The 25,223-nt window shown below is 32.3% G+C and overlaps 1 protein-coding gene across 1 annotated transcript; it reads right to left on the reverse strand.

Annotated features, from left to right (window-relative positions):
* Positions 1 to 4,884: 4,884 nt before the first annotated feature.
* Cad96Ca (tyrosine kinase receptor Cad96Ca) lies at positions 4,885 to 19,131 on the reverse strand. Its single transcript, XM_067264593.1, has 12 exons — positions 18,823 to 19,131; positions 18,240 to 18,320; positions 13,851 to 14,002; positions 8,028 to 8,078; positions 7,226 to 7,675; positions 6,550 to 6,684; positions 6,317 to 6,473; positions 6,136 to 6,246; positions 5,890 to 6,071; positions 5,694 to 5,816; positions 5,507 to 5,618; positions 4,885 to 5,271 (listed from the first exon to the last, which is right to left on the reverse strand). Exons 1-12 carry the CDS (start codon positions 18,872 to 18,874, stop codon positions 5,000 to 5,002), a joined length of 1,878 nt encoding a protein of 625 aa, XP_067120694.1. The 5' UTR covers positions 18,875 to 19,131; the 3' UTR covers positions 4,885 to 4,999.
* Positions 19,132 to 25,223: the final 6,092 nt, after the last annotated feature.

Here is a 25,223-nt window from a genome sequence, read left to right on the forward strand (position 1 = left end):
TAATTTCTCAGGGTTTTGTTTTTCAATAATCCATTTTGAAAGCATAAAACGGGAGATAAAACTGCAATTGTTGATTATAAAAATACAATATGACATGTTGATTAGATAATTGTTATGCAATATAATATGTAAACTGAAAAGTTTTCACATATTTTTAACTATATCATTGAGTTATTTAGTAAACCAGCCCGAATTAGGCTGTATATTAACAATTAAATGATAAATGCCGGATTCACTATCGTGCTGTAACTTGGCTAATAAAATATTAAGTCATTTGGACTAAAGGTCGGCGATTAAGATGCCATCTTGTATTTAATTTTATAAATAAATTTAAATTAATTAATTTAGAATAAACCGAAAGAATATCATATAAATTAATTGATCTGAAGGCGAAGATCGAACGATAGGTATAAGTCACGGGCTCGAATCCCACTCGATCTTCCAAAATATTCTAAATTAATTAATTAAAATCTAATTATTAAATTTAATACAAAATGGCGACTTATTGTATCCTTGTGTTTATAGATCTTTTAGCAAGGTCTATAAACACTAGGTCAGGACACCAATGTTCCCTATTGAGCCGCCATATTGGGTCTTCAGTTCCAAGGTCAAAGTATAGATTTCATGCTATGTATGTGCAATGCACATACATAGCATGAAATCTAGACTACAAATTGTGCAGTAAACTGCACGTTTCTTTGAGTTCGGGCCGCGGAATTCCTTTTATAATTTTAAATAGAATCTCTTTTTATTTAGTGGTTACTCTGACATATAATTAAAGGCTTTGACTAAATTGGTTTCAAAATAAAAAGCTGACAATGGTTCGTATGATACAGTACGAGGATAAATTTATTTAGTTTTGAAATGCAAACTTAGAGTAGAAATTTGAAGATACTTGTTAAAATAAAAATATATTTAATTTTCTATATTCACATGCATTTTTGCATTACACAAACTGCAAACAGGAGCTCAAATGTAAAAAGCCTTCGAAAGCGTTTGCAAGAGATAATAAGAAAGTTAAATGAAAGAAGTTATGCATATAAATTAAATTTAATTTTTTTTTATAGAAAATTAAACAAATATATTTGTAAAAATGTATTAAACAGTAGACAATAACAACAAATATCAATTTAATTTATTGTTTATTTTATAATAAAATGATTATTAAGCAACATAATTATTCATTAGAATATGCAATTTGTACTACATTACTCAATTATTATAAAATATTAATTTAAATGATTGTATTTTATTTTAAAGTTTAAAGTATTTTTTCAGTCCACAAACATATTATAACATCTATTCTGTTTAATAACTTACATAATACAACCTGTCAGAAAATTAAAACTTTACCACGAACTGTCTATAGACTATTACTAATCTGAGAACCATGTTTTGATGTAATTTAAACAGGGTTAATTAAAACTACTTTAATTAATGATGCATACTGAAAACAATTTAAAATAAGTGTTAAGTATTATATATAAGCAGTTTATATCCATTATATAAGCAGTTTATATAATGGATTTTTTGTTTTCAACTAACAACATAAAATATTTAAAAGAACCTGATACTGTATGTTTCAATTTCACTAAAACTTCAAAAAATGAAACATGTTTACACTAAAAGACAGTATATGCAGCAAATAGCATTACAGTATTTGTATCAAAATATAAAGTTATAAAAGCAATAATAATTATAAAATAAGCACTAAACTTCAGTTGAAGTTTTCTTATTGAATATACTCAAGCAATCTTGTATTGCTGTTGTTCTTGATAAAAGAAAACACATTAACTACAAGAGGAAAATAATTTTCTGGAGTCTTGTAAGAAAGTAATCATTATTTATAAAAACATTTATTATTATATTACTAATCTCATACAGCACGTTAATAAATAATTAATAATAATTAATATAAATAAGATGTTTTTGAAAGTAATTGATTGGTGAATATTTCTTATGATATTATGTGGTTCTGTGATAAATATTGTTTTTAAATCTGAAAAAGTAATGTTTAATGTCCTAAAAATATTTGGGTTAAATTTACCTATGGTGGCCAAAATGGCGGCTCGTCTCTGATTCCAGCAAACAGAAGAAAGGAAACAGTGGGGATGCAGGTTCTAACCTATTCTAATAATTTGGTTGGCAATAATTATGCTAATTTATTAAAATAGGTTAGATTAAGTTAGAACGTGCGTCCCCACTGTTTCTTTTCTTCTGTTTGCTGGAATCAGAGACGAGCCGCCATTTTGGTCACCATAGGTAAATTTAACCAACATTTGTTAAAAATGCTTTTAAAATGTAAGCAGATCATGTTTTTTCTTAATGTACTAATATGGAATAAGAAGGTTGAGTACATTATCAAACAATAAAATGTCACCTTGGGACAGAAATCTTTAAGGCAGCATTTCTTCAATTATTTACGATGAAAATTTATTATTATTCAATTCTAATAAATCTAGTTCATCTGTATACAATCATTTTTTTTAGCTCTTTCCGCCCTGTGGGCACTAAGAGGGCCTCTTTTAGTAGGCCCATTATGGGTTCGGCCAGGCCCACAATGGGGCGACCGGGTGGTGAGGGATGGGGCCCGACATATCCGAACGAACCACCCCCCGAAAAATTCCAGGGGATTATTCGACCGGTTCGGATTCGATCCCGGGTCCCCAGAGCGGTAGGCTGCCACCGTGACCGCTCGGCCATCCGGCCGTCTGTATACAATCATTAATAAACTATTACTTACATTAATTCTGAAATCATCACTCTCCTGGAATTGTCAGCGGGAGAACGGAACAATCTTCACCTTTGGCTGTCGAATTTTTACAATTCGGTGCTGAATACCATTAAAAAAAATAATAAATAACAAGAAATTCGCTCTGGAAATACAATACACGTGGCCTCAAAGGACCCAACATGGCGACTGCCGCGATGCATCATGGTATCGCGTTCAGACCTTACCTTTTAGTCCAAATTACACCCGATAATGGATCCGGCATTATCATTTGATTATAAAACGCAACGTTGAGTTATTTTTCGGTAAGTTTTATTTAGTAAATATAATAATAAATTGAAACTAACAGTTTATATTTATGAAAAGATTAATAAAGATTAATTTTTTTTGGTACAATAAAAACGCGAAATTTTATTTTCTGGCCTGCTTGCTAGAGCCATCTAACGGAAAAAATAAAAATAAAAATGGCGACGTGAGAAATAGATAAAATCGTCACGAGATTTTTAAACAAGCCGGGCGATTTATTTTTCCCAAATCATTTATAAAGTTTTCCTGTCGTAAAAACGCCGTAAAAGAAATTGATGATAACGTTAATTTAATATGTTTCAAAACTTTTATATCAAGAAATCAAAAAGCTAACTTAACTGTTCGAAGAAATATTATAAAACTTTTTCTTGCATTGCTATTAGCTAATTGTCGAACTAAAATGTCTACGCTGAAGCAGATTCGAATGTTTTGGCTAAAATATGCCATATGCAACCATATTTTAGCCTACCTTAGGTCTAATGGTACGGAAGTGGCGTAATAAATATTCCTGCCACTTCGAGCGCTGCAATCGCTTTGAGGTGTAAGTTTGGCTTGAACTGCAAACATTCGAAATTCTGTTTAAAGCTTGAAATTTTCTCATTTTTACGTAATTTTACTAGCCAATAGCAGGCTTTTATTCAATTTTGACTGATTCACTCCAATTATATGGATACTTGCGCCATCTAACGACTGACGATGGCGACATTATTTATATTCAAAAATGGGCGCACTCATTGTGTACGTTATCTTCTAGCGATGCGACATGAAGAAAATGGATGTTAATTTACGAAACGAGATAAAAACAAAACAGAAAAAGAGATAACACTCCAAACACATTGGAGTTTAGCACTTCTTTACACGTTCCCCATACAAGTAAATACGGATATTTGACTAAAGTCAACTGCGGTTTGGCACGCGATCCTCATTATTTTTCGAAAAGTCGCCGTTAGCCCTGTAGCAAACAAAATTGGACAAAACAGGCTGGAGGTCATTCAATCATTGTATCAGCAGAAATTTGTCCCGTCTTGATTCACTTTCCCAATATCGCCAGTCATCGAAAATCAAAGTATACATCAGGCCAGAGAAAGACGCCCTCACATTGGGACACTTGGCCATCCTTTGCCGTTGGGTTGCCCTTTTCTTAATCTCCGAGGGAGCTTTAAGGTTTCATTTTATTCTTAAATCAGTTACCCATTTTTATAGTCTGTGGACGCCGACTGGGCGCGAAGCTTAAACCATTGGCAAATACACGAAAATTATTTTCAAACAATTTTGTGATGAGCAGGGAGGAAAATAACGACAGGTTACAATCCTGTGTTATCAAAGACCTCTTCTCCCCGTCATCAGATGCAAACGAATCCTATTCCCTCTTAAACTGCTGACGTAATACTTGAATGGTTCTTTGCTTAAAATTCTTAAATGTTATCCCTGGTTCCTCTACAAATCAATTTCGACGTATTTACCATAACACAATACAAAAATTGGGTATCTATAATGAAATCTGCCTATGAATAATAAATCTAAATGGTGCAAATCATCAAACCGCGCGAATAATCTTGCAAAATAATTTCCACCTTTTGAAATCCTTGCGCAAGTTTACAAACATTTTAAAAATTGTTTTTTAGAATTCCTCTAGGAAGAGCTATCAGAAGAGAAGTTTCTCCTTGCAATTTCTACAAGAAGTCGCGCGCGATGAGAGGATAACACGCCCAATAAGTAAATATGCAAAAACCATGTATAAAATTTTATTATACAAAGCGTAATTTGTACACAATTGAGATCACGTTGTACATATATTTTTAAACATATTTATATATATATATATAAAATTCAATACTTTGTATAATAATTTAAACTTTATTCAAACCTATAATAAAACAAACCATTTGGAAGCTCGCGTTATGTACAACATATCTTACAGAGTTTTTTAAATGCAGAATCCATGCTTTGGTATGAATAATTTCACAGTTTTTCTCCTGATAGATTGCTGATGTTGTAGTAAGAATGATCAGGGAATCTGTCGAGTTCTATGTAATCGTTTTCACTAATTAATAACTTATCTAACCAAAGTACTAATTCGTTAAAGGTGGGCCTCTCTGCTGGATCCTTGTCCCAGCAGTAGAACATGATATTGTACATTTCCCTTTTGCAGTGTTCTGGTTTTTCTAATCTGTAACCCTCTCTCACTCTTCTCATTACTTCTGCAGCTGCTAGTCCCGGGTACGGTGTTGAACCTGGAAAATTAATGATGTTAAATAATAGTTTCGTGTGTAGTAACAAAGACTCGTCATTCACTTCTATGTACGAATGCAATATAACACTTATAAAAGACAATAGATATTTCAAGAGGTCTTTGTCAGGTTGGTACGCTGTAGAACTCGTTTAGGAATAGGAAGCAGCTAAGCATTCCTATTCCTAAGCATTATATCGTTTGCGAATAACAATAAGTTAAATACTTTAAACACTTACCTAAAGTCACAATTTCCCACATTAATATACCGAAAGACCACACATCTGTTTTACTAGTGAATATATTATCGAAGAGAGATTCCGGTGCCATCCATCTGATGGGTAATCTTCCCTATAAATTAATAAATTATATGGAAAATATCATCCAAAATAAAGTTTAAAGCAAGGAAAATTGTGTAAAATATACCTCTGATTTTCTCTCGTAAACATGCGTTACTATCACGTCACGAGCGAAACCAAAATCTGCAACTTTGCAAATTTTATTATCGTCTACAAGTATATTCCTCGCAGCCAAATCGCGATGAATAATCTACGAAAGTATGGAATAATTATTTATTTAACAATTAAATAATCAAACAAGTGGCAATATGAAATATATTTACCCCCTTGGATGCTAAATATTCCATTCCTTTAGCCACTTGATAGGCAAACAGGGTCAAATCACGCGACGTCAAATGCTTGCTACTCCCGTGAAGGTTACCATAGAATCTTTCTGCTCTACTTTCTCTTAAATACGATTGGAGCTTACCGTGATTTACATACTCCATTATGACAAAAATTGGATCTGTAAACGATTTTAATTAACTTTCTTCGATATCAGTTAATTAGTTTCAAGATACGTTACTAACTTCTCTCTGTACAGCATCCAAGAAGGGTTACCACATTGGGATGAGGATTTAACAACTTCATAACTTCTAATTCGCTTAATAAATCCTTCCTCTCCTTTTCCGTAGCATTTTCTGCAAGGAAGAAAGTTGAAACCGACAATTTCTAATTGTAGCAATTCAAAAATTGCTGCTCCAGACTTACCCTTTAAAGTCTTCACTGCTACTAAACTAGTCCCCTCTTTGTTGTATATGTTTAAAGCTTCACACTTCCACACCTGTCCAAAGCATCCCTCACCTAAAATGCCAATGAACCTTAGATGATGCCTTGGGAATTCCCATTTTCTATTCTCTGTTAAGGGCTGGATATAAAGGTATACATTATCTTCCTTGTTTTATTATTATCAGGGATTATAAAAGTTGAAAATCTTGTTTTACCCCATAAAATTCTCCAGATTCGTATCTGTTTGATTGAGCCCTTTTTGGTCTTTGTAAATACAACGAACAGGGATGACGATTTATTTTCAGTTCGTCTGAATCATCGTTATCTCTTCTTTCGGGTATTTTTTCATCCTTTGCAAAAAAATTATACAATAAATCAGTTAAATTATGTCAAAAAACAAGCTTGTCAACTCCGCCATTTTGATTTATGAAATCTATTCTGTCATTGATATCAGTAACCTCAATCTGTACAGATTCTGGATGCTGATATCTACGACAAGAGCATGCAAGATTCGTTTTTAAGTGCCTTAAATGTATAAAAATAAACTAATTATGATATTAATTGCATTAAATCTTAATATATTACTAATATCAATAGACATTCAACATGAATTTATCAAAAGAGAAGAGTTCTACGCTTTTATTTCGCTCAAAATCCATAACTTCTGCATAGAATTCTCATCTTTCTACACAGGACTCGCATCCTTCCTGCGCATAATTCTCATTACGCCGTACATTCTTCCAAAAAATGAAAAGAACCATTTCTTAGATAATTTCAAGAAAAGGCCCATTGTCAAAATATCGAAACTCTTTCTAATTGGTACTTTGCAAAGTGCCAAGAAGACGTAAACAATACGAAAATTGAATTTTTTTTTTTTTTTTTTTTACTTACGGGCTTTAACTTTTCATCCTTCTTGCACTTCTTCTGGAACAACCAAATGACAAAGCCCAAAATGGGTGCAAAACCCAAAATGGACAAGAATGGCAATACAGTGGATGTCATATCGAATCCTCTTTTGTTGTTGGTTTCGGTGGTTGAGGCAGGAGTATCGCTCGCGTTGTTGGTATCTGGCGTTGAGGGACGTGTGGACTGCGTGGTGGTGGCAGATATCTTCGAGGTGGTCTTGGTAGTAGCGCGGGGGGAGGTGGTGGTGTTAAGTGAGGTGGAAACGACGGCAGGAAGTGAACTCTCTGTCGTCGGAAAGGAATGGGATCCTTTTGATTTCCCCTTCCCACCCCCAGTGGGGGCACGATTAATAGTGATGAAAGGCACATCGATGGTAGGCACTAGAGGAGGTCGACTGTTTGCTTCCAAAATTCGAACGTACACTTCTATCTTGGCCTAAAATCGATAACAACACACGTTAAAACCACGAAATTATTTTAAGAATCCTAAAATTATTAATATAAACACTAAAATAGTGTTTGATATTACAGGATTCTCTCAAAGTTATACTGTAATCACTCCTCTTTGTTTCACAATAACTGTTATTGGTGCATATTATTACAAATTTTCATAATTTGCAATCTCATTTTATTGAACAACTGCAAATACAATCTACACTGTCTTCTACTATATGGGCGACACCATAATGCAATTTTACATTTTTCTTTTTCCATTTTAAACTGCCATTTTAAACCACCCAATTTTACTATAGAATAATTGCAATTTTAATAAAATTATGAAAACTTACCGTTTGATGCCCATCATTAGCAGATACGAATAGATAGCAATCGTTTCCAGCCTGAAATAAGAAAAAAATGTACATATTTTATTGACCCTTGACCTTTCGATAGCGAAAATTCTGTGAATATATTAAAAAATTGTTAAGAAGTGGAGACAAATTCTTTGGAAAATCTATAGCTGTATAAAAAAATGACGATAACGTAAGGGCTTCGAGGCACATCCGGCTTCTTACCGACGACCCCGGAGATACTTGGGAGGGGATGTTAAGCACGTGTCCGAGATGGACAGCCCCACCCCGGATCTACTCACCTGTAAGATATTAAGCAAGGCGCATGCAAACGTTGCTCTTCTATACATATATATATATATATATATATATATATATATATATATATACACAATATATGTGTACTGCATGTGATGGAAATTTTACCCTAACACTTTCATGGCCTTATGCAAATTGTATTTGTCAAGTGTGTTGTCTGTCGACACCAAAACTATTTTAAACACGCAAACTTGATAGAGAATGCGCACACAAATAATTTGCATTAATAGTACTTTGGCGATGAAAATTATGTTTTGTGTGCATAACTAACCGTGCATTAAATATGCTACAAAGTGCATATATATTATGACAGCTTTTGATTCATACATAAAACCTATTGTTTAATTACATGATTTTTATTGTATAAATGCATACTTTTTGCCTTTTATTAGAGCATAATTATTATATTAAATGCACAATTATTGCCCTCATAGATGCATAGCTATCCTCTGTTTGGATTTATAATTTAATTATTGCCATCTTTTAAGCATAATTATAATCATTTCAATACACAATCAATGCACCTTTAGAGCATAATTATCATTTGTGATTGCTTTTTATAGTACTTGATATTTATTTTTTGATGCTGCATAGTTTACATATTCGAATATATAATTAACGCGATTAACATGCACAGTCAGCATTGGATTGCGTGCATAATTACCGCAGTTTTGCAGCAATTTTCTTCACAACGGCATCAAAATTGCATACCCTGATTAAAAAAAATACAATTTGTAAATCATCACGACGATATTATTCAAAGTAAACGATTCAAAATTTGTAATTACATAAGCGAAAGGAGGAGAATTTATAATTATTTGTAGCATAAAAATCATATAAAATTGCATTATTAAAGGACTCGTGCCAGTTAAAAATTATGGCTTCACTTATTTATCGTTTCTTGAACCGGTTCCGAAAATTTTGGAGGGATGTCTTTATAGCTACAGATGCACTACATAATGCTTCTTAAGCTATAAAATACCTAATGATATATTGGTCCTCGTTGCAAGCGCGTGCTACTTCGTTATTTTTGTCTTCCTATCTATTATAGCTTGCATACAGTTTACTACGTGCCCTGATGGCATCCAATTCCTTGCAACGTAACCTCGTTCGTAATGCGACTAAAAAAATTAATAATATGCGCAATCTACGTATCTAAATATGCGCTGTATTTGTATTAGATGCAGAACCGCCATTTTGTAATTTTTCCGAGACGTAAGTTATGTTAGGAGTGCATTATTTACGTGGTGGAGGTAGCAACACCTCGGGGCATTCGGCGCACGCCGGGCATCACTCGAAGCACGTTCTTACAAACAATAGAGCGTCTACCAGATACGCCGGAGTTACAATTACCATAGTTCCGGGTTGTTGTGACGTGACTAGCATCTGGACACGAGCCAAGGTGGCCATCTCTTCTAAAACCACGCTCTGCCTGGCCCATGAAAGAGACCAGTTCCTGCTGTCACAGCACTAAATGATTAAATCCGAGCGCTAGACTGAAATTACCAGATTTATGACCCCTCACCGTGCGTGGCTTACAAGTAGATTATTAGATCGCGTGCCCACTTTACTTCTTATATCAATCATAAATTTTAAAAAATAAGAATTAAAGTCTCCATTTCGAATCGTCCTATCTTCGTGTTACGGTTGGTATGCGCTTCGTTTATATCGCATATTTGATAGACACCACTTTACACACTGCATAGTTATGCATTGCTTTTTATAGTTTTAAACTAATTTAAGTATGCATACTTAACTTTTATATCTTTAGTCGCTTATATACTAATTTAGTTTTTAATCCCTTTCAAAATGGCGTCTAAACAGTTTAATAAATGTAACAGAAGTTTGTATTGGCCTTACTGTTTTCCAGCAATCAATTAAGTCGTTAAAGAGAGGATTGAATAAACTAATAAATACAAATAAATACACGTGCTTGTACGTGCACGTGTATTTGAATTTTTTGAAGTTACCATGATTTTATATATGGGTTTTAGATGTAACATAACATAGATGCATTCATCCTTTATATATAAGCCCTTAATCCATGCTGATATACGCGGATCCAAAGGGTCCACATTGTCTTATGGATCCTTTGAATGAACCCGTAAATTATCTATGTAAATTACTATATACTCCTATCCACTTTTGTAAGCATGAATCTGAACGTATCTGTATTCACGTACTTTAAAGTAAGCTTACATCATCTACATTAACATCAACAAGGAATGAAACGAATATTTATATAAAACCAAGTCTACAGACACCAGACGTATCAAAAACTGAAATAAATCTAATTTTATTTCTTTATTTACTTAAGTTATTCCCCACCAAAAATAAACATGGACGTTTGATAAAGTTAAAAGCAATTTTACTCGATTGCCATCTCTATTTTTTAAATTTTTTTATTATTCATTTATTCATTGAACGTAATTTATATGATTGCACGTGCAGATAAGTTAACGTAATTCGTGTTTCTATATATATATATATACAGCATAAATTATAGGACTATTACTTTAAGAAATAATATTAATTAAAATATTTAATTCTTTATTTTGAAAAAAGAGCAGAAAGATATAAATATAGGCCTATACGTTAAACTAACGACAGATAAACAGACTCACCCAGGTTGATTCAGTCACGCAATAGACAGGTATAAAAGTATGTGTTGAACGTTAATGTTTTCGTTAACTATTGCTTAAATTTAAGGAGTTAAAATTTATTTAAATTCTAGTAGTCCGAACCCGTGTCCTTATGCAAAATTTAACAAATTTAGACTCCAAACATTGCAAGAAATCCACTTAGAAAGTACAATATCTATGCTTGATCTGTATTATAACGAACCTCCTTGCATTATAAATGCCTTTTTTAAGGTAGTTTAAAGGATATAATTAAGTTCTTTATTATACAACTTATGCAATAATTATGTAAGCTATGCCTATCAAAAATAAAAGATCCTGTCTGTATGTCTGAACGTTAACTCTATCTGCAATTATAATACTATTTCATAATCAAAATAACTAATTAGTAGGGAAAAAACATTTGAAACTAATAGAATTTATAGAAAATAATGCGGTTTGTATGCTTGAGAGCCGAACCCACGTCCTTAAACTGTAATTATATATAACATACGCTGCTTTATAACGCAAGTTATGCCTTCACTTGCATAAAATAACGCGAATTTTAATTATAATTTAAAAAATTAAATTGATAAAACACAATTAACAATTTTCCTCCTGAAATTCTTTTGACCATGCAGAAGATCACTTTTTAAATCTAACGATTCTTCGGTCTGAACGTTTAATTTATTTTAAATTTAAATATTTATAGATTATAAATTGTTATATATGGACATTAAATTAGGAGGAGGGATGAAAATAGAGAAAATTTTACTTTCATTGATTCTCAGATTTTGATCAGATAACGTTACAACACTTTGAAAGACGTTCAGGAGTTATTACAAGAGAGTTATTTCGACCCTATTACACGTATCATCAAAGAAAAAACTAAAAAAAATTACCTTTCAAAGTTATCAATACGATCGACAAGTTCGACCTTCAAAAAATTCCAAAAAGTCTGGAGACAAACCACGCCTCGTCCGGGTTGCAAAGTGTCATCCTCAAGGGCGTACGACGGGTTGACAGATCATTAAGAGGCATCCAGTAGGAGAACAGCTATCAACCCACAAATTTCACTTGTATTTCAAACTTCACCCTTCATGCTTTAGGCTAAGAAAAAAGTAATTAAAGCAACCTTGGAGGCCTTGGGGTTGTCTTGACTGCACGTGTGGACCCCAAACGACCCCGCTACCGACTGTAGCCAGAGGTGACGGACTCTCTCTTCAAAATGATAAATATAGGAGGCACCTAGTTGTAGCCTCATAAGACCGTGATAGCGTTATGAGTCATGAGACGAATGGACCACCTGCTCCATCTTTTCCGATATTTGTAGAAGGTTCTCGTGCTGTTGGAGTGTGTCGCGCCACGTGTTGCTCCTGGCATTTTTTTAAAGAAGTAAACCCAAAAAATTCCAATTTTGACAACTTTTAAAGCTGAAAACACAATCGTTTATACGAAATTTCGAGCGAAAAATCTTTATTTTTAATGTTTTCTTGCCTAAAAACAACACCTGTCTCGGTTGTAAGACAGGTGTTATTGCCTCAAACAAAGAAGTAATTATGTTACTGAAAAAGTTAACTAACAGCTATGATTGGTTTTTGTGAAAATCCCTTTAAGCACTTTCACTTTTAAAGAATGATTATCTTAGCAGCTTTCAATTTCTGAACTTGATTTTTTGGAAGTTTAACACTTCAACGACACTTCGTCCTTGTACGATCATCAAGCAGCTTTTTTTTTTCTTTCGGGGCTTACACTCCGCCGAGAAAATTGCTTTTTCCAAGAAAATTACATGCCCTGAAGCTATATTTAATGCAGTTTTTTGCAAATAATAAATATTTTCCAAACTAGCAGAATTTTTTTTTTAAATTGTAAAATTCACTCAAGTACCTTAGCTTTAAAAAACAGATTTTGTAGTAGAAAACACGTTATAAAAATGCAACAAATTAAATTATTGGAATTTTTTTAAATTCAAATTTAATTAAATAGTTTACGCAATAAATTAATTTTTCTGCCTGTAAAAACGCAAAAAAATTAATTGCATTCCATAAGCAGCTGAATTTATTGAATTTAGAACAAAATTTGTTTTACTTAATTATTAAACTAAAAATATTATTAGAAATTCAATTTATATTTAAAAATATTCGTGAAATGTAATTATATTAATTCAAGAAACTTAATTTTTCCTTCTAAAGAAAAGCCAAGGAATATTTAATTATGTTTATGATAACGAAAACAGGACAGGGGAATTCCATTCTTCTTAGTAAAAAAAACAATATAAAAATTTGATTTTCTTCCAAAAAATTCAGTCTAAAAATATAAAAATTTGCCTTTTTTACAATTGCATTTCAAATTTTTTTAATGTACAGTACTTTTTAAATAGGGGTTTCGATACAAATCCCGAAGGAGTAGCTCTTAATACCATTTTATACACCCATAAGTTCAATATTTCAATTATTATAATTAAAACTGACGTAAAATTATGTTGGCGTACAACACACAAATTTACACAAGGGCGTTTGTTCGAAATAAACCATAAATATGCATATAACTTGTAAAGAATGGGAAGGATTAACACAAGAAAACGGCTCTCATTAGCTTCTTTATACTCTCAAACGACCGTTTAACCTTTTTAATAATAATAATAAAAAAAAAACCCTTTTTATGTGGGGGTGGGGAATAGAACGTTCTAACGGTATGAATACAAAACACGTGGGAAGAACAACCGGTTTTTTTACAACTGCAGCAGGAAGTAATCTCAAAAAACGGGGGTCGAAGCGTGGTTCACATAGAGACATGTCAAAGAGCGCGGTGTCGTAATTGCAACGTTGATATTCCCGTGTTTAAGAAAACAGGTGATATCGCATTAAAACATATACAAACTACTCACCTGACCAGCTAGGGAAGCTTGTAGGTAAACGTCACCCGTCTTTTTATCGATCCTAAAATAATTGGAACCATCCAGGAACAATGCTGGTTCTATACTGTATTCGATAGGATCGTTGTCGTCGTCGTTGGTCCTCACTGTTATGATTCTGCTACCTAAAATACAATATTTCATTAATTATTTTGAGGTAATTTGCATACGGCACCCCCTTTATTACAAGTTATAATGAGTTCGTTCTGAGAAAGGGGTGTTGCGAGATCGCTTAGAATTCGCAGAAAAAAAACAAAATATGCAAAATAAATGCGCTAAATTAGAAAAGAAATTGTTTTGCGAGTCGAGGAAGTGTTAAAGGGCATTATCGGGTCGAAAGTCATTTTGTAGTGTGAGGAATATTAAAAAGGTTTCATAAAACTTTCATGTTTAAGATATGACTTTGCATCCTATTGTCCTATCAAATAATTCATTTTCTTTTTATCATATTAAATAAAATAATTTTTATTGATTTATAATACTTTCTTTTATTATCGAAATTGTTATTCTCCTTATTACTCTCCTTTTTCAGTTTATGAATAGCCTATATTTATTTCACTTTCTTTGTAGCTTTTTATATTTTTATTGTTTAATCTTTGTTTTTTTCTTTATTTTCCTTTGTTTGTCACTTTCATATCGTTGTGTTTTTTTTCTTTTTTGGAATTTTTGTGCTGCTTTTTATTTTGTCTTTTCAATGTTTTGCATTTTTTATATCCCAGTTCTTACGCTTTTTTTGTTTATTTCTATGTCTATTTCTGATTTTTATTTCCTTTTTCCCAACTTTTGCGTGTTTTGTAGTGTTTATTTTCTAGATTCTGTGTTTTTCATGTTTCTTTCCTAATTTGCGCATGCATTTCTGAATTTTTCCTTTTTATTTCTCTACTTTTGTATAATTTTTTTCATAATAATTTTCAAGTTTTTGTGTTTTCGTGTCTTTTCCTGATTTTTTGTCTATTTATAACTGTGCTTTTTTGCACCTTTATTTGCATCTTTAAACAAAAAAAGTTAACTCTTAAAAGTTAACTGACTTTTCTCGAATTTTTAAATTGTTCTCTTGACTGAAAAATTCAAAAAATTTAATTAAAAGTATTTAAATTTATTATCTAGTCACAAATAATATAAGACAATACAAAAAAACCACAATAATAAATTTATAACAACCAGAATCAACGTAAAGACAAGCTTGTTAAGTAGCTAAATAACTATCATCAAAAAAGAATTGATTTTCATCACAGAAGAACAGCATAAAATTAATATAACAACGGGAGCAGTGACGTCCAGAATTCCTTTCCCATTGTACAATAATGGAGAACGAGGAAGTGAACATATATATATATATAAAAGCAAGTTTGTGACGTGTGGCCTCACGAAGGCCAATGACCTTTTCTTATGGAAATCCAAATCCTCCCTTTCTTGTCTCTCCCCGTTCCTTGTAAGCCTACTATTTAAACTCGTTTCCCAATACCCGAAAATTCTGTTACCATTTCTCTTATGATCGATATATGACAATCCTGGCGCGGGGGTCAGAATACAAACAATAGAAATGCTACATGATTTGACCTATTTGTCTACTCGTAAACGTGGAATATAAGAAGTTTGTTTGTACACAGGTCGACGAGGTCCAGATCGTGAGAAATGTACACGAGTTAAAGCGGTTAACTTTTAACAATTAACTTAAAAACGTTTATAAGATACAAAGAACCTGGTCAACGACACACATCCTTGAACTTAATTGCTAATCCACTAATTCTGTACACGTAAAAGTCCTTAAAAAATAATACAGAACAGTCGATAATGATCAATTTTAAATAGATAATGCCCTTTTTTTTAATCCCTTTAAATATACAAAATTGTATTTTTAGACTAATAAAAAAGAATGTTTGCACACGTTCTGCTTTGTTATTCGATTTAAACCATTGAAAATGATAAAAATTCGCTCGAGATTCTTAATTATAATTAAAAAATCAATTACAATTAAAGTAAATAAATCGCATTCTATTTCATTACGTTGTTTTAATTTCAATTACTTCACTGTAGTCAAATTGAAATTAACATCGTTACTTAATTGAAATTAACATCATTATTTGATTGTAATAAATTTTCTAACAGTTAATTGCCATTAATTAACTTCCTAAAATTAATTAATGACAATTTAATAAGTAGTAAATTAATTAATGGCTAATTAATTAATTTACTAATTATAAAGTATGTTTATAAGCTTAAATTACAATTAATAGCAATTTAATTTCATTTAAATTTAAGAAGTTACGATGAAGTTAATTAAAAATAGTTGAAAACTTTCATTTATTAAGTACAATTAACTTAATTACATTTGTTTTCAGGGTAGTAAATTACAGTTAGCTTCATATTTCGCTCATGTTAATTATCTTAGTTCCAATTTTTTGAAGAGGCGGAGGTTCGAGTTCCTCGAGCGACCACCCATCCTTGATGACTATTTTGGCTACTAGCTACTACAGGAGGGTATTTTGAAGGTCCTAGGGCATAAACTAATTAGATTTCTGTCGGAAAAAAATGTTTATCCTGCCTCCAACGGTGTTCAAGAAGTGTCCCACTTCAAATTATTAGCGTTGGACGATGGAATAACAATCTCTAAAGACGGACCATTTGGTGAAATCTTTGATCCAAGTCACACGAGTTCGTACGTAACCTCAAATTGGACCTCCTACACTACACTTATCAAGTTAAATGGAGCAAACAGACAAACAGGAGGACAAACAGATCCGGGACCTCGCCTAACTCTGACCCAATTACCGAATTTCTGAGAATGAAACACAGCTAAGTTTGAGGGTGCTCGATGGTAAACACAAGTAGCAAACATCGAAAAACGAGATACTTCTTATACACTATTTGAAAATATTTGCCACGAAGAAGACTTTTTGGAGCGTCTAAACAGTGTTATTTGAGTTAAAAAGTTGTCCCAATCGCCCCATGTATATCTATCTTCATTTTCATGAAAGGGTGTTGTTTGTAATTCACTAAATAACCGTTCCCGAACTAGAGTCAACAATTTACCACTTGCAGTATGTCAGGCTTAACCATTATCCACCCTCAACCCCCGGTTTTTTCCATGTCAATTCAAGGTTGACCTGTTTCTCATATTTTTAAACAATAGGGACACACACACAGATAAAGTTTCTGTGGGTAGAGAAAAATAGAGTCGAAATTACCAAATAAAATTGTGAGTAGATGGAGGCGGATAATAGTAAACATTACTAGGAGAAAGGATTATCCTTTTTATAAGATGTGTTCAGTGTCAATAAACCTGTTAGGAACGAGAAGCGAAGATCCGGTAGCATTCCACCAAGTTTTTTTTGAAGTTTTAATGTCCCTGCCTAATGTCTGAGCTCCTTTTTTCGTCATCTGCTCCTTTCCAGTTAACAGAATCGTTCATAAAAAAGTGCTGATTCTTTAGAAGGTCATTGCCCATTTACGTGTTTACATTAAGGATTATCAGGATGGCCTTAAACCATATTTCTTTTTAATATATTACGTTATAATCTTTGAAGATCATCTACGATGATTTTTTTTTAAATTCTTCGAAGCTCATCATCATTGTAAATGATCTTCATTTTATTTTATCTACTGCATCAGTATGTAAAAAAACACATAAACTAATATTTAGGTATTGTCCTTGTAATGTATGCATTATTTGTCATGTAGGCATACATGTGCAATGTAAGTGTATAAAGTAGCACAATAACGTATTATCATATATAGATAGATGCAAGCCTTCATACATATGCGTTTTATCATGCAGTCGCTACTAATGAGGGTAAAATTCAACTGAATGCACGAATAAATGCATGTTAACACGTTTGATGTCATGCACACACATACACATTATAAGTAGATCCCGTCAGCTGGTGTGTTCTGTATGGAGACTATTGGTTCACTCTGTAGAAGTATACATTCTATCATGTACTATATTAGGGTCCATAGCTTAATAAGGCATTATTTCCCTTCGGGGACTCCAATATGCAAATTTAACAAGATAAATTAACATTTTAGAGTTCGTTATGCTTTATAAAGAATCGTAGATTATCAGCTATGCCTCAGTGATTTGACCTTATACTTGCGTGCTGTGATATATAATATATATTCGAAAAACAGCTTATATCTTAAATAAATACAAAAAATCTATGCAAATTGGAGTTAATTTATGCAGAAAATAAATAAAATTTATCAAATAAACATAAATTTTTTTAAAATTAAAGTTTAAACTGGTATTTTCTTGAAGGACTTCAACTGGTCCTTCAGGAATCAATCAAAATAAAGAGGAATGATGACATAATACGGTCCTATTTCAAGGGATAATATGAAATTAAAGCAATTTTTACTCACCTACTGGTTCGTTTTCTGGTATTAACCATTTCCTATTAAAATCAAAAACCGGTGGAGTGTTATGAGTTGGATAACAGCAACCTGGAAGTAAAACAAAAGAAAAAAGTGGGTTTTGTAAAATCTTAAAAGAGTCGAGCCGACAAGGTTACTTAAACAATATCACGTCACGAATATCTCAAGGTCCCTTATTTAATATATACGTCCGTAATATAGGAAATGAGTTGTAGAAGGTCTCAGATCTTAACCGAGATTAAACCATTTTGGCATGTTTATGAAGTTTATAAAAAGAAAGGAAGTAACAAGTTTAAGAACTGTTGAGGATTTACGCAAGAGTAAAAGAGCAGAATACAATTCTTTGCTTAAGAATGGAACCAATTTCATGAAGGCACCACCAAAGATCCTTAATCGCGACTTCCTGTTTAAAGATCATAATATTGATATAGATGGTTGCGCCCGGTTTTTAAGAAGAGTTTTTAATAGAATTTTGTAGATTAAATGAAGAATGTGACGCAATTAATTAAGTTTTAATTAATATTACTGATTTAATTAACCGAGTTAGTTAGTTAAAAGGAAGTTAACTGACCTGTCTTTAACTTGACGACAAAAATGCATAACAGCAACGTGGCACACTTCATGACAATTGGTGACAAAATTGTAATGATGTATCCTAACGGACACCGCAGCAATTACGGTGTTTGAGACGAAGATATAAGTCTTCTCTCATGTCTTCCTGTACAATGAGTCAGGTGTGCAGCCTTCAGTAGAGAGGCTATTCTCCTCATCCATCTAACCAATGAGGGAGCTTGTCTTAAAAACCGGTTCTCACTCCAATTTTTTTTAATTTTATTTTTTTTATCCTAAGCCACCATTTGTTTATATTGATTGAATAGGAGCTTGTTTGTTATTAATTTTTACGGCATGTTCTGTTCGAATTGCTGAAAAAATAACCGTTTTTACAACTAAAATTTTTGTAACAAATCCAGTTTTGTGTTGATAAACAACTACGTCCATATTTTATGCATATAAAAATTAAATTTTAGTTTTTAAAACACAGATTTTAATGCGTTTGCATAGGTAAAATGTTCTTGTGGGTGCTGTTGTCGTTCGGGTTTGTACAGGAAATTTTACGTGTAAGGGCTGAAACACGGTTGAAATTTTGATTAAATTTCGTGTTTTAATTAGTGTAATATCTTTTAATATTATATATGGCACCCTAAGTAAGGAGGCAACAAACAAAGATTAAGAATCAAGGTTGTCAAGTGTTTTATCCTTGATCTGTCTTATCCCGGAAGTCGCTGACCTAGAAGTTTAGATTTAATAGAAAATTAATATCCTTAAAATTGTTCCTATTGAAATTTTGTTCAAAGGGTAAACATTATTCATTGTTAAAGTATCAAAATATAAACTTTTAGTAAAGGTAACAGACATTTTTTTAAAGGAAACTTGCCCATTCTCTAGAGGCATTGTTTGCTTATTTATCTGATACACCCAGAGTTTATAGGTGCTAGATAGTGAATGGCACCTCGTAGTGCAGTCCTTGAATTGGGTGTTGCGGTGAAAAAGTACCTGTTAATGCGAAAATATCAAAAACAAAAAAAAAATAAATAAATAAATAAAATAAAAAGGCAAAATTAGTATTAAAACTGATGCTAAAACCACGTGCAAAGATAAGAGAGTTGCTGCTAAATAGCTCTTAAAAATAATGCACTCAAATTATTTTGCGGAATATTTATAGGTGTAAAATTCTGCTAAAACAGAGCAAATAAAGAACAATGCAAAAAATTAACGTAAAAAAAGGGCATTAAAATGCTCTCCGTATCCTTTTCTACGTACTTTGTGCCTAAGATGTATAAGAAGGTTGGAACATAATTTACACCCAAAATTACGAAAGAATAGAAAATTAAATCAAAAAATATGCTAAAAAATCTACATTTAATAATACTGAAAGAAGATTCATAACAATAAAAGAAAGGAGGGCATAACACGATTCAAAGGGGGAAAAACAATCTATAAAACCTCAGGATTTATTCTATTTAACATTACATCCATAGAATATAGATTAAACCGACTAAATTCCGAATATTTTATGCACCAGTGACGTAAAAACGGTTGACCGAAACAAAATATGTTGTCAGGATAACACGCGAACCAATCCATCAAGAGGCGCAACGAGAAGGTATTTCAGCGGGATAGGTGCCATCAGAACGGGAGCGAAATTAAGAAGAAGAAGAAGGAGAAGGAGAAGAAAAGAAAAAAAATAAGCAAAGTATCTCAACCAGTCCAATGACCTTCAAATCGGTAGGATGCAAGGACGGATAAGATGCCCCTAGGACATGTTTCGGTCAATGTCCCTTCTTGTAATGCTGTGCGGTAGCTGTTGGTCGTGTGTCTAGTTGAACTAGTTATTGCGTCTTGCGTAATCTTATCTGTTGTTTAATAATACATAATATAATTAAACTAGATTTTTTTTTGTTATAATTTTATTAAAAGCAATTTTCGGGCGAAAATTAAAAGAACCAGAATGACGCCGAGGAGAATTTTTTGCTCTTATACCAGTGGTATTAATTAATTTAAGACAGAAATACTTAATTTTAGATACATATTTAATTAATGCCTCTAAAGATATAAAATTATATTTGGTTTATATTAAAAGTCCACTGAACTCATTCGTTAGGGGTTTTTCTTTTTGGTTCTTCAGAAAATCTCCGCTTCATTTTCGCAAATAATTGGCCTCCTGTGGTTCCTAAGAAGTGAGACGACGATATTTTGGGTATTTATTGGTCATTTAGTAAAAATCCGCTGATTCTCGAAGGATAAAAAAGTCCATAAATTCACTCTTGATCCGGATTTATAGATTTAAAGATTACAAATCATGGGTTTTTTTGTACCTCATACAGACTCATTCATCTATTAAGAGGGGAAAAAATAAATTTATACAGTTTTTTATCTGTTAAAAGCGGTCATCTTATAGAGGGACCCCTTTTAACGTAAAATACTTCATAACCTCTATTTGGCGACCTACCGATTAAGAAACGTAAAGAATTTAATGTACGTTTTAACCCGAATTTTAAGGCTGTAAATAAACATTTGAAACCTCATTAGTAAGACCAAATTTCCAGTCGAAGACTTTACATAAGCTTTTTTTTTTTTTTTGAAGGTGCAGTATTCTATTTTCCTTACTCTACGAATGAATGATTCATCGGAAGTTTCAAGTGCAGTGGTTTTATGAAGGAGAAACCAACCGAAACATTCACGATTCACCACACTCTTCTGTTGCTAAAAAAAGGTAATGCTACTAAAAAAAATATACAATTACCTATAATTTATGTATTAAAGCTTAATTTATTACATTGGAAATTTTCTTGAATGGTTTACAAACATAATTGACACATGCTACAATGAATATTTATTTAATTCCATGTTTCTCATATTTTGAGTCATGCTTAAAAAGTCAGGATAGAACTTCTATTTTCAGCCAGAACTTTCCAATTCTTACCATTCAAGCAGGACTTTCAGACTCATTTTTAGTAAGGATTTTAATAGGACTTCACTTTTCCAGCAGAGTTTTAGTGGAACCACGCTTTTCATGAAGACCCAGCACTTTCAGAACCATTTTGCAGGCAAAGCTATATTTTTCAGTTACGTTTTTAATAAAAGGTTATATTTTACTCTGGATCTTAATTGGACACCTCCTTTTTCGGGCAGAACCTCGGTGTATATTAAGGTATTAAAAATGATCCTATAAGAATACGCGTATTTATTCTTGTATAATGTACCGGTACAATACGTTCTATTCTGTGTGTAAACATAAGATTGGTAGTTTATAAATAATTGATATAACCTACGTTTCTATTGTTAGAATCCCTTTCTTTTCTGAATAAAAAGGTATAATAAAAATATCAATTACTTTTGAATAGGTTTGTTTGATATGAGGGTCGATGTTTAAGCGAGGAGTAAAATAATGTTTCTTTGTAGACGATGAACTTGACCTATAGGAATTTTTTTATTCTCATATGATAATTCCAAATGGCTTCTTTCTTTGTTCTTTCTTCCATTTCCTTTACGCTTTATCAACCATCTGAGACTCTGTTCAAACTCATGCCCTTAGGTAATACTAATCTGTCTTCGGACGAAAGACATCTGTTGTATTTTTTAACTTATTTTTTAAATGTATTTTTACATAAATCTACCCTTTTTTCCACGTGGGTAGGCTTTTAAAATTGTCAAAAATCAGACATAACCACCTCGTCAATGATAACAACAGCAAGACATTTTAAAGTATTTTGGTTCATTATTTTCGTAATTAATTCATTAAATTATAATACAATCAGTAAGCCAAATATAATAATTTGCATTGTGTTTATGATTTTTGCATATAGCGCTCTACTCGAGCGTATATATATATATATACAGTCTACATAATACAGTATAATTACTGATATTAAAGAGACCCAACAATTCTTTATAAATATAAATTATTACGAATTTAAATATATAAATCAGATCGCAATTTTATTCGTATAAGCCTATAATTTTGTATAAGATATTGAACTCGTATAACAATTATTTAAACCTGTAAGTTATCTTTAATATATGACAAGTGTAGCCTATTAATTGTAATTTATAAAATTTATACTTAAAAAAATGTGAAATTTTACGGGTTTTTAATGTAATTTACACGTTGTAATTAATTTCAATCGATTTCAGACGCGAAAACGATCAATTTCTCTCTTAATTGTAATTAAATAATTAAAATTAATCAATTTCCTTTTAAATTACAATTTAAATCAATATTAAATTACCATTAAAAATGATATTGATTAATTTTCAACTATTTAATTATAATTAAAAGAAATTGATTAAAATTAATGTTTTTTTCAATTTTAATTCTAATAAATTGTTTAAAATTAAATTAATTTTCTTTTTTTAACCTGGTTTAAACAAGCTGTCGTATATAAATATGTCGTGAAAATTAATTACAATAATTGAGGAATATATTGTATTTATTTGAAAATTTGTGAAATTTTCCACACGATTCCATGAAGGACAAATGCCCCGTTTGTCCTCTTCTGAGGATCCCCATGTGTAGTGTGTACATTAGTATGTGCATCATGTAGGGTACACTGATGTAATGAACCAATGATGTATGCACATACACTAGGTATGTGCATATATCATTGGTTCACTTCGCCATTATGTTATCCTTAGTGTATTTTTTTCACTGTTTTGAAAGTTAATACCAGACAGAACGCTCTGATTTGACTGATACGTGCACGTGATTAATATACGTGCTTCGATACAAGCACGTATATTAATAATTTGTATAAGATCAAGGTCAAGTATGAGAAGAAAAAATCCTGATATATCTACTTAGTACTATACAGATTATATTTTTATTATATTTTATAGACCTACAGAATGAGTAATTTCTATTATATCCTATATACTCGAGCATCGTAGTATATATTTAGCCCGCTCCCTCCCTTCCAGTGCGGACGTCATTTATAGAAAGCCCCATATATATAACAGTCTGAAAAGTAATATGTTAGTGTACATTATCGGTATATGTAACGAAACAAACATATGCATTACGTAATGTACGTACTTCGTTTGTTTGTTTTAAATTTAAACGTAGTAATTCCAAAAACACTAAATTTCTGTAATTGACTACAGATGGCAAGATGACAATGTGGTAAACGTAACGGAATTGATGACACCGCCATCTTTTGTCGATTGCAGAAAGTAAAATTAAATATTTCTAGATTGTAATTTTTATTTCATAAATATATTTAAATAAGTTTGTTTTATTCTAATTAATAATTAAATATATTTGAAATTTTAAATAATTTTCGGAGTTAATAATCTGCAGCGGCAGAAAATGAGGTAGTTTTGCGTGACGTAGTGGGTTTTAACCTCCCCATTTGGTGGCCGGATGGCCGAGCGGTCAAGGTGGCAGTCTACCGCTCTGGGGGACCCGGGATCGAATCCGAACGGGTCGAATAAACCCCAGGAATTTTTCGAGGGGTGGTCCGTTCGGATATGTCGGGCCCCGTCCCTCACCACCCGGTCGCCCCATTGTGGGCCTGGCCTAACCCATAATGGGCCTTCTAAAAGAGGCCCTCTTAGTGCCCACAGGGCGGAAAGAGTTTAAAAAAACCTCCCCATTTGAGAAGAAACGAACTATATTAAACCCCTAACCCCTATCCCCTCTCCACCTTAACTTAAAATTTCCAAAATGTACTAGCATCGATGCCCCATATATAGAAGTACAGTGAAAACTTAGGCGATCACCTGCATTCGACGGGCACCTGTCAAAACGGGCAAAAATTTCTGGCACGGAATACTTTATACCAGAGCTTTGAAGCAACCATTTTTTTTAGTTGTTCTGCTCCAGTTCCACTCCAGCTCCACTCCGGCATCAGAGTATTTGCTCCAGGTCCGCTCCGTGCTCTGCTCCATACTCCGGTTAAAATATTCTTACAGGAATTACATTAATTTTTTGTTTGATATATAAGTACATATTTAAAAAACTAGTTTATTTACAACTAATTTATTTATTATTAAAAAAATTAACATACAACCTAAAATTTATTCGTTGATCTTAATAAATAAAATGGCAGACAGCAAATCGTCCTTCATTGACTGCCTATTATCAGTTAAAATTAATCTTAATCCGGAAAATAGACTCTTAACACTTGCTTAAGAAGTTGGCATGCTTTTCTGATGTGCTTTGGATAATGGTCAATAGTTTCGAATACATTCACCTTTAATCTTCCCACATCCTCTATTGCATTACAGTCTTTCTCAATATGTTTGTCTATTTCGTTGTCATCTTTATTATGTATAGTGGAAATTCAATGACTGTTTTCTCTTCTATCCAATTCTTTTTCAAAATCATCGTCTTCCGAATCTATATTATATTACAGGTTGGCTGTAACGGCTCAACAATTGCTGGCTTTTCAGCCAAATCAATTAGTATTAGCG

Source organism: Centruroides vittatus, unplaced genomic scaffold, assembly GCF_030686945.1.
Source record: "Centruroides vittatus isolate TY-2023 unplaced genomic scaffold, ASM3068694v2 contig_19, whole genome shotgun sequence".
Lineage (NCBI taxonomy): Eukaryota > Metazoa > Arthropoda > Arachnida > Scorpiones > Buthidae > Centruroides > Centruroides vittatus.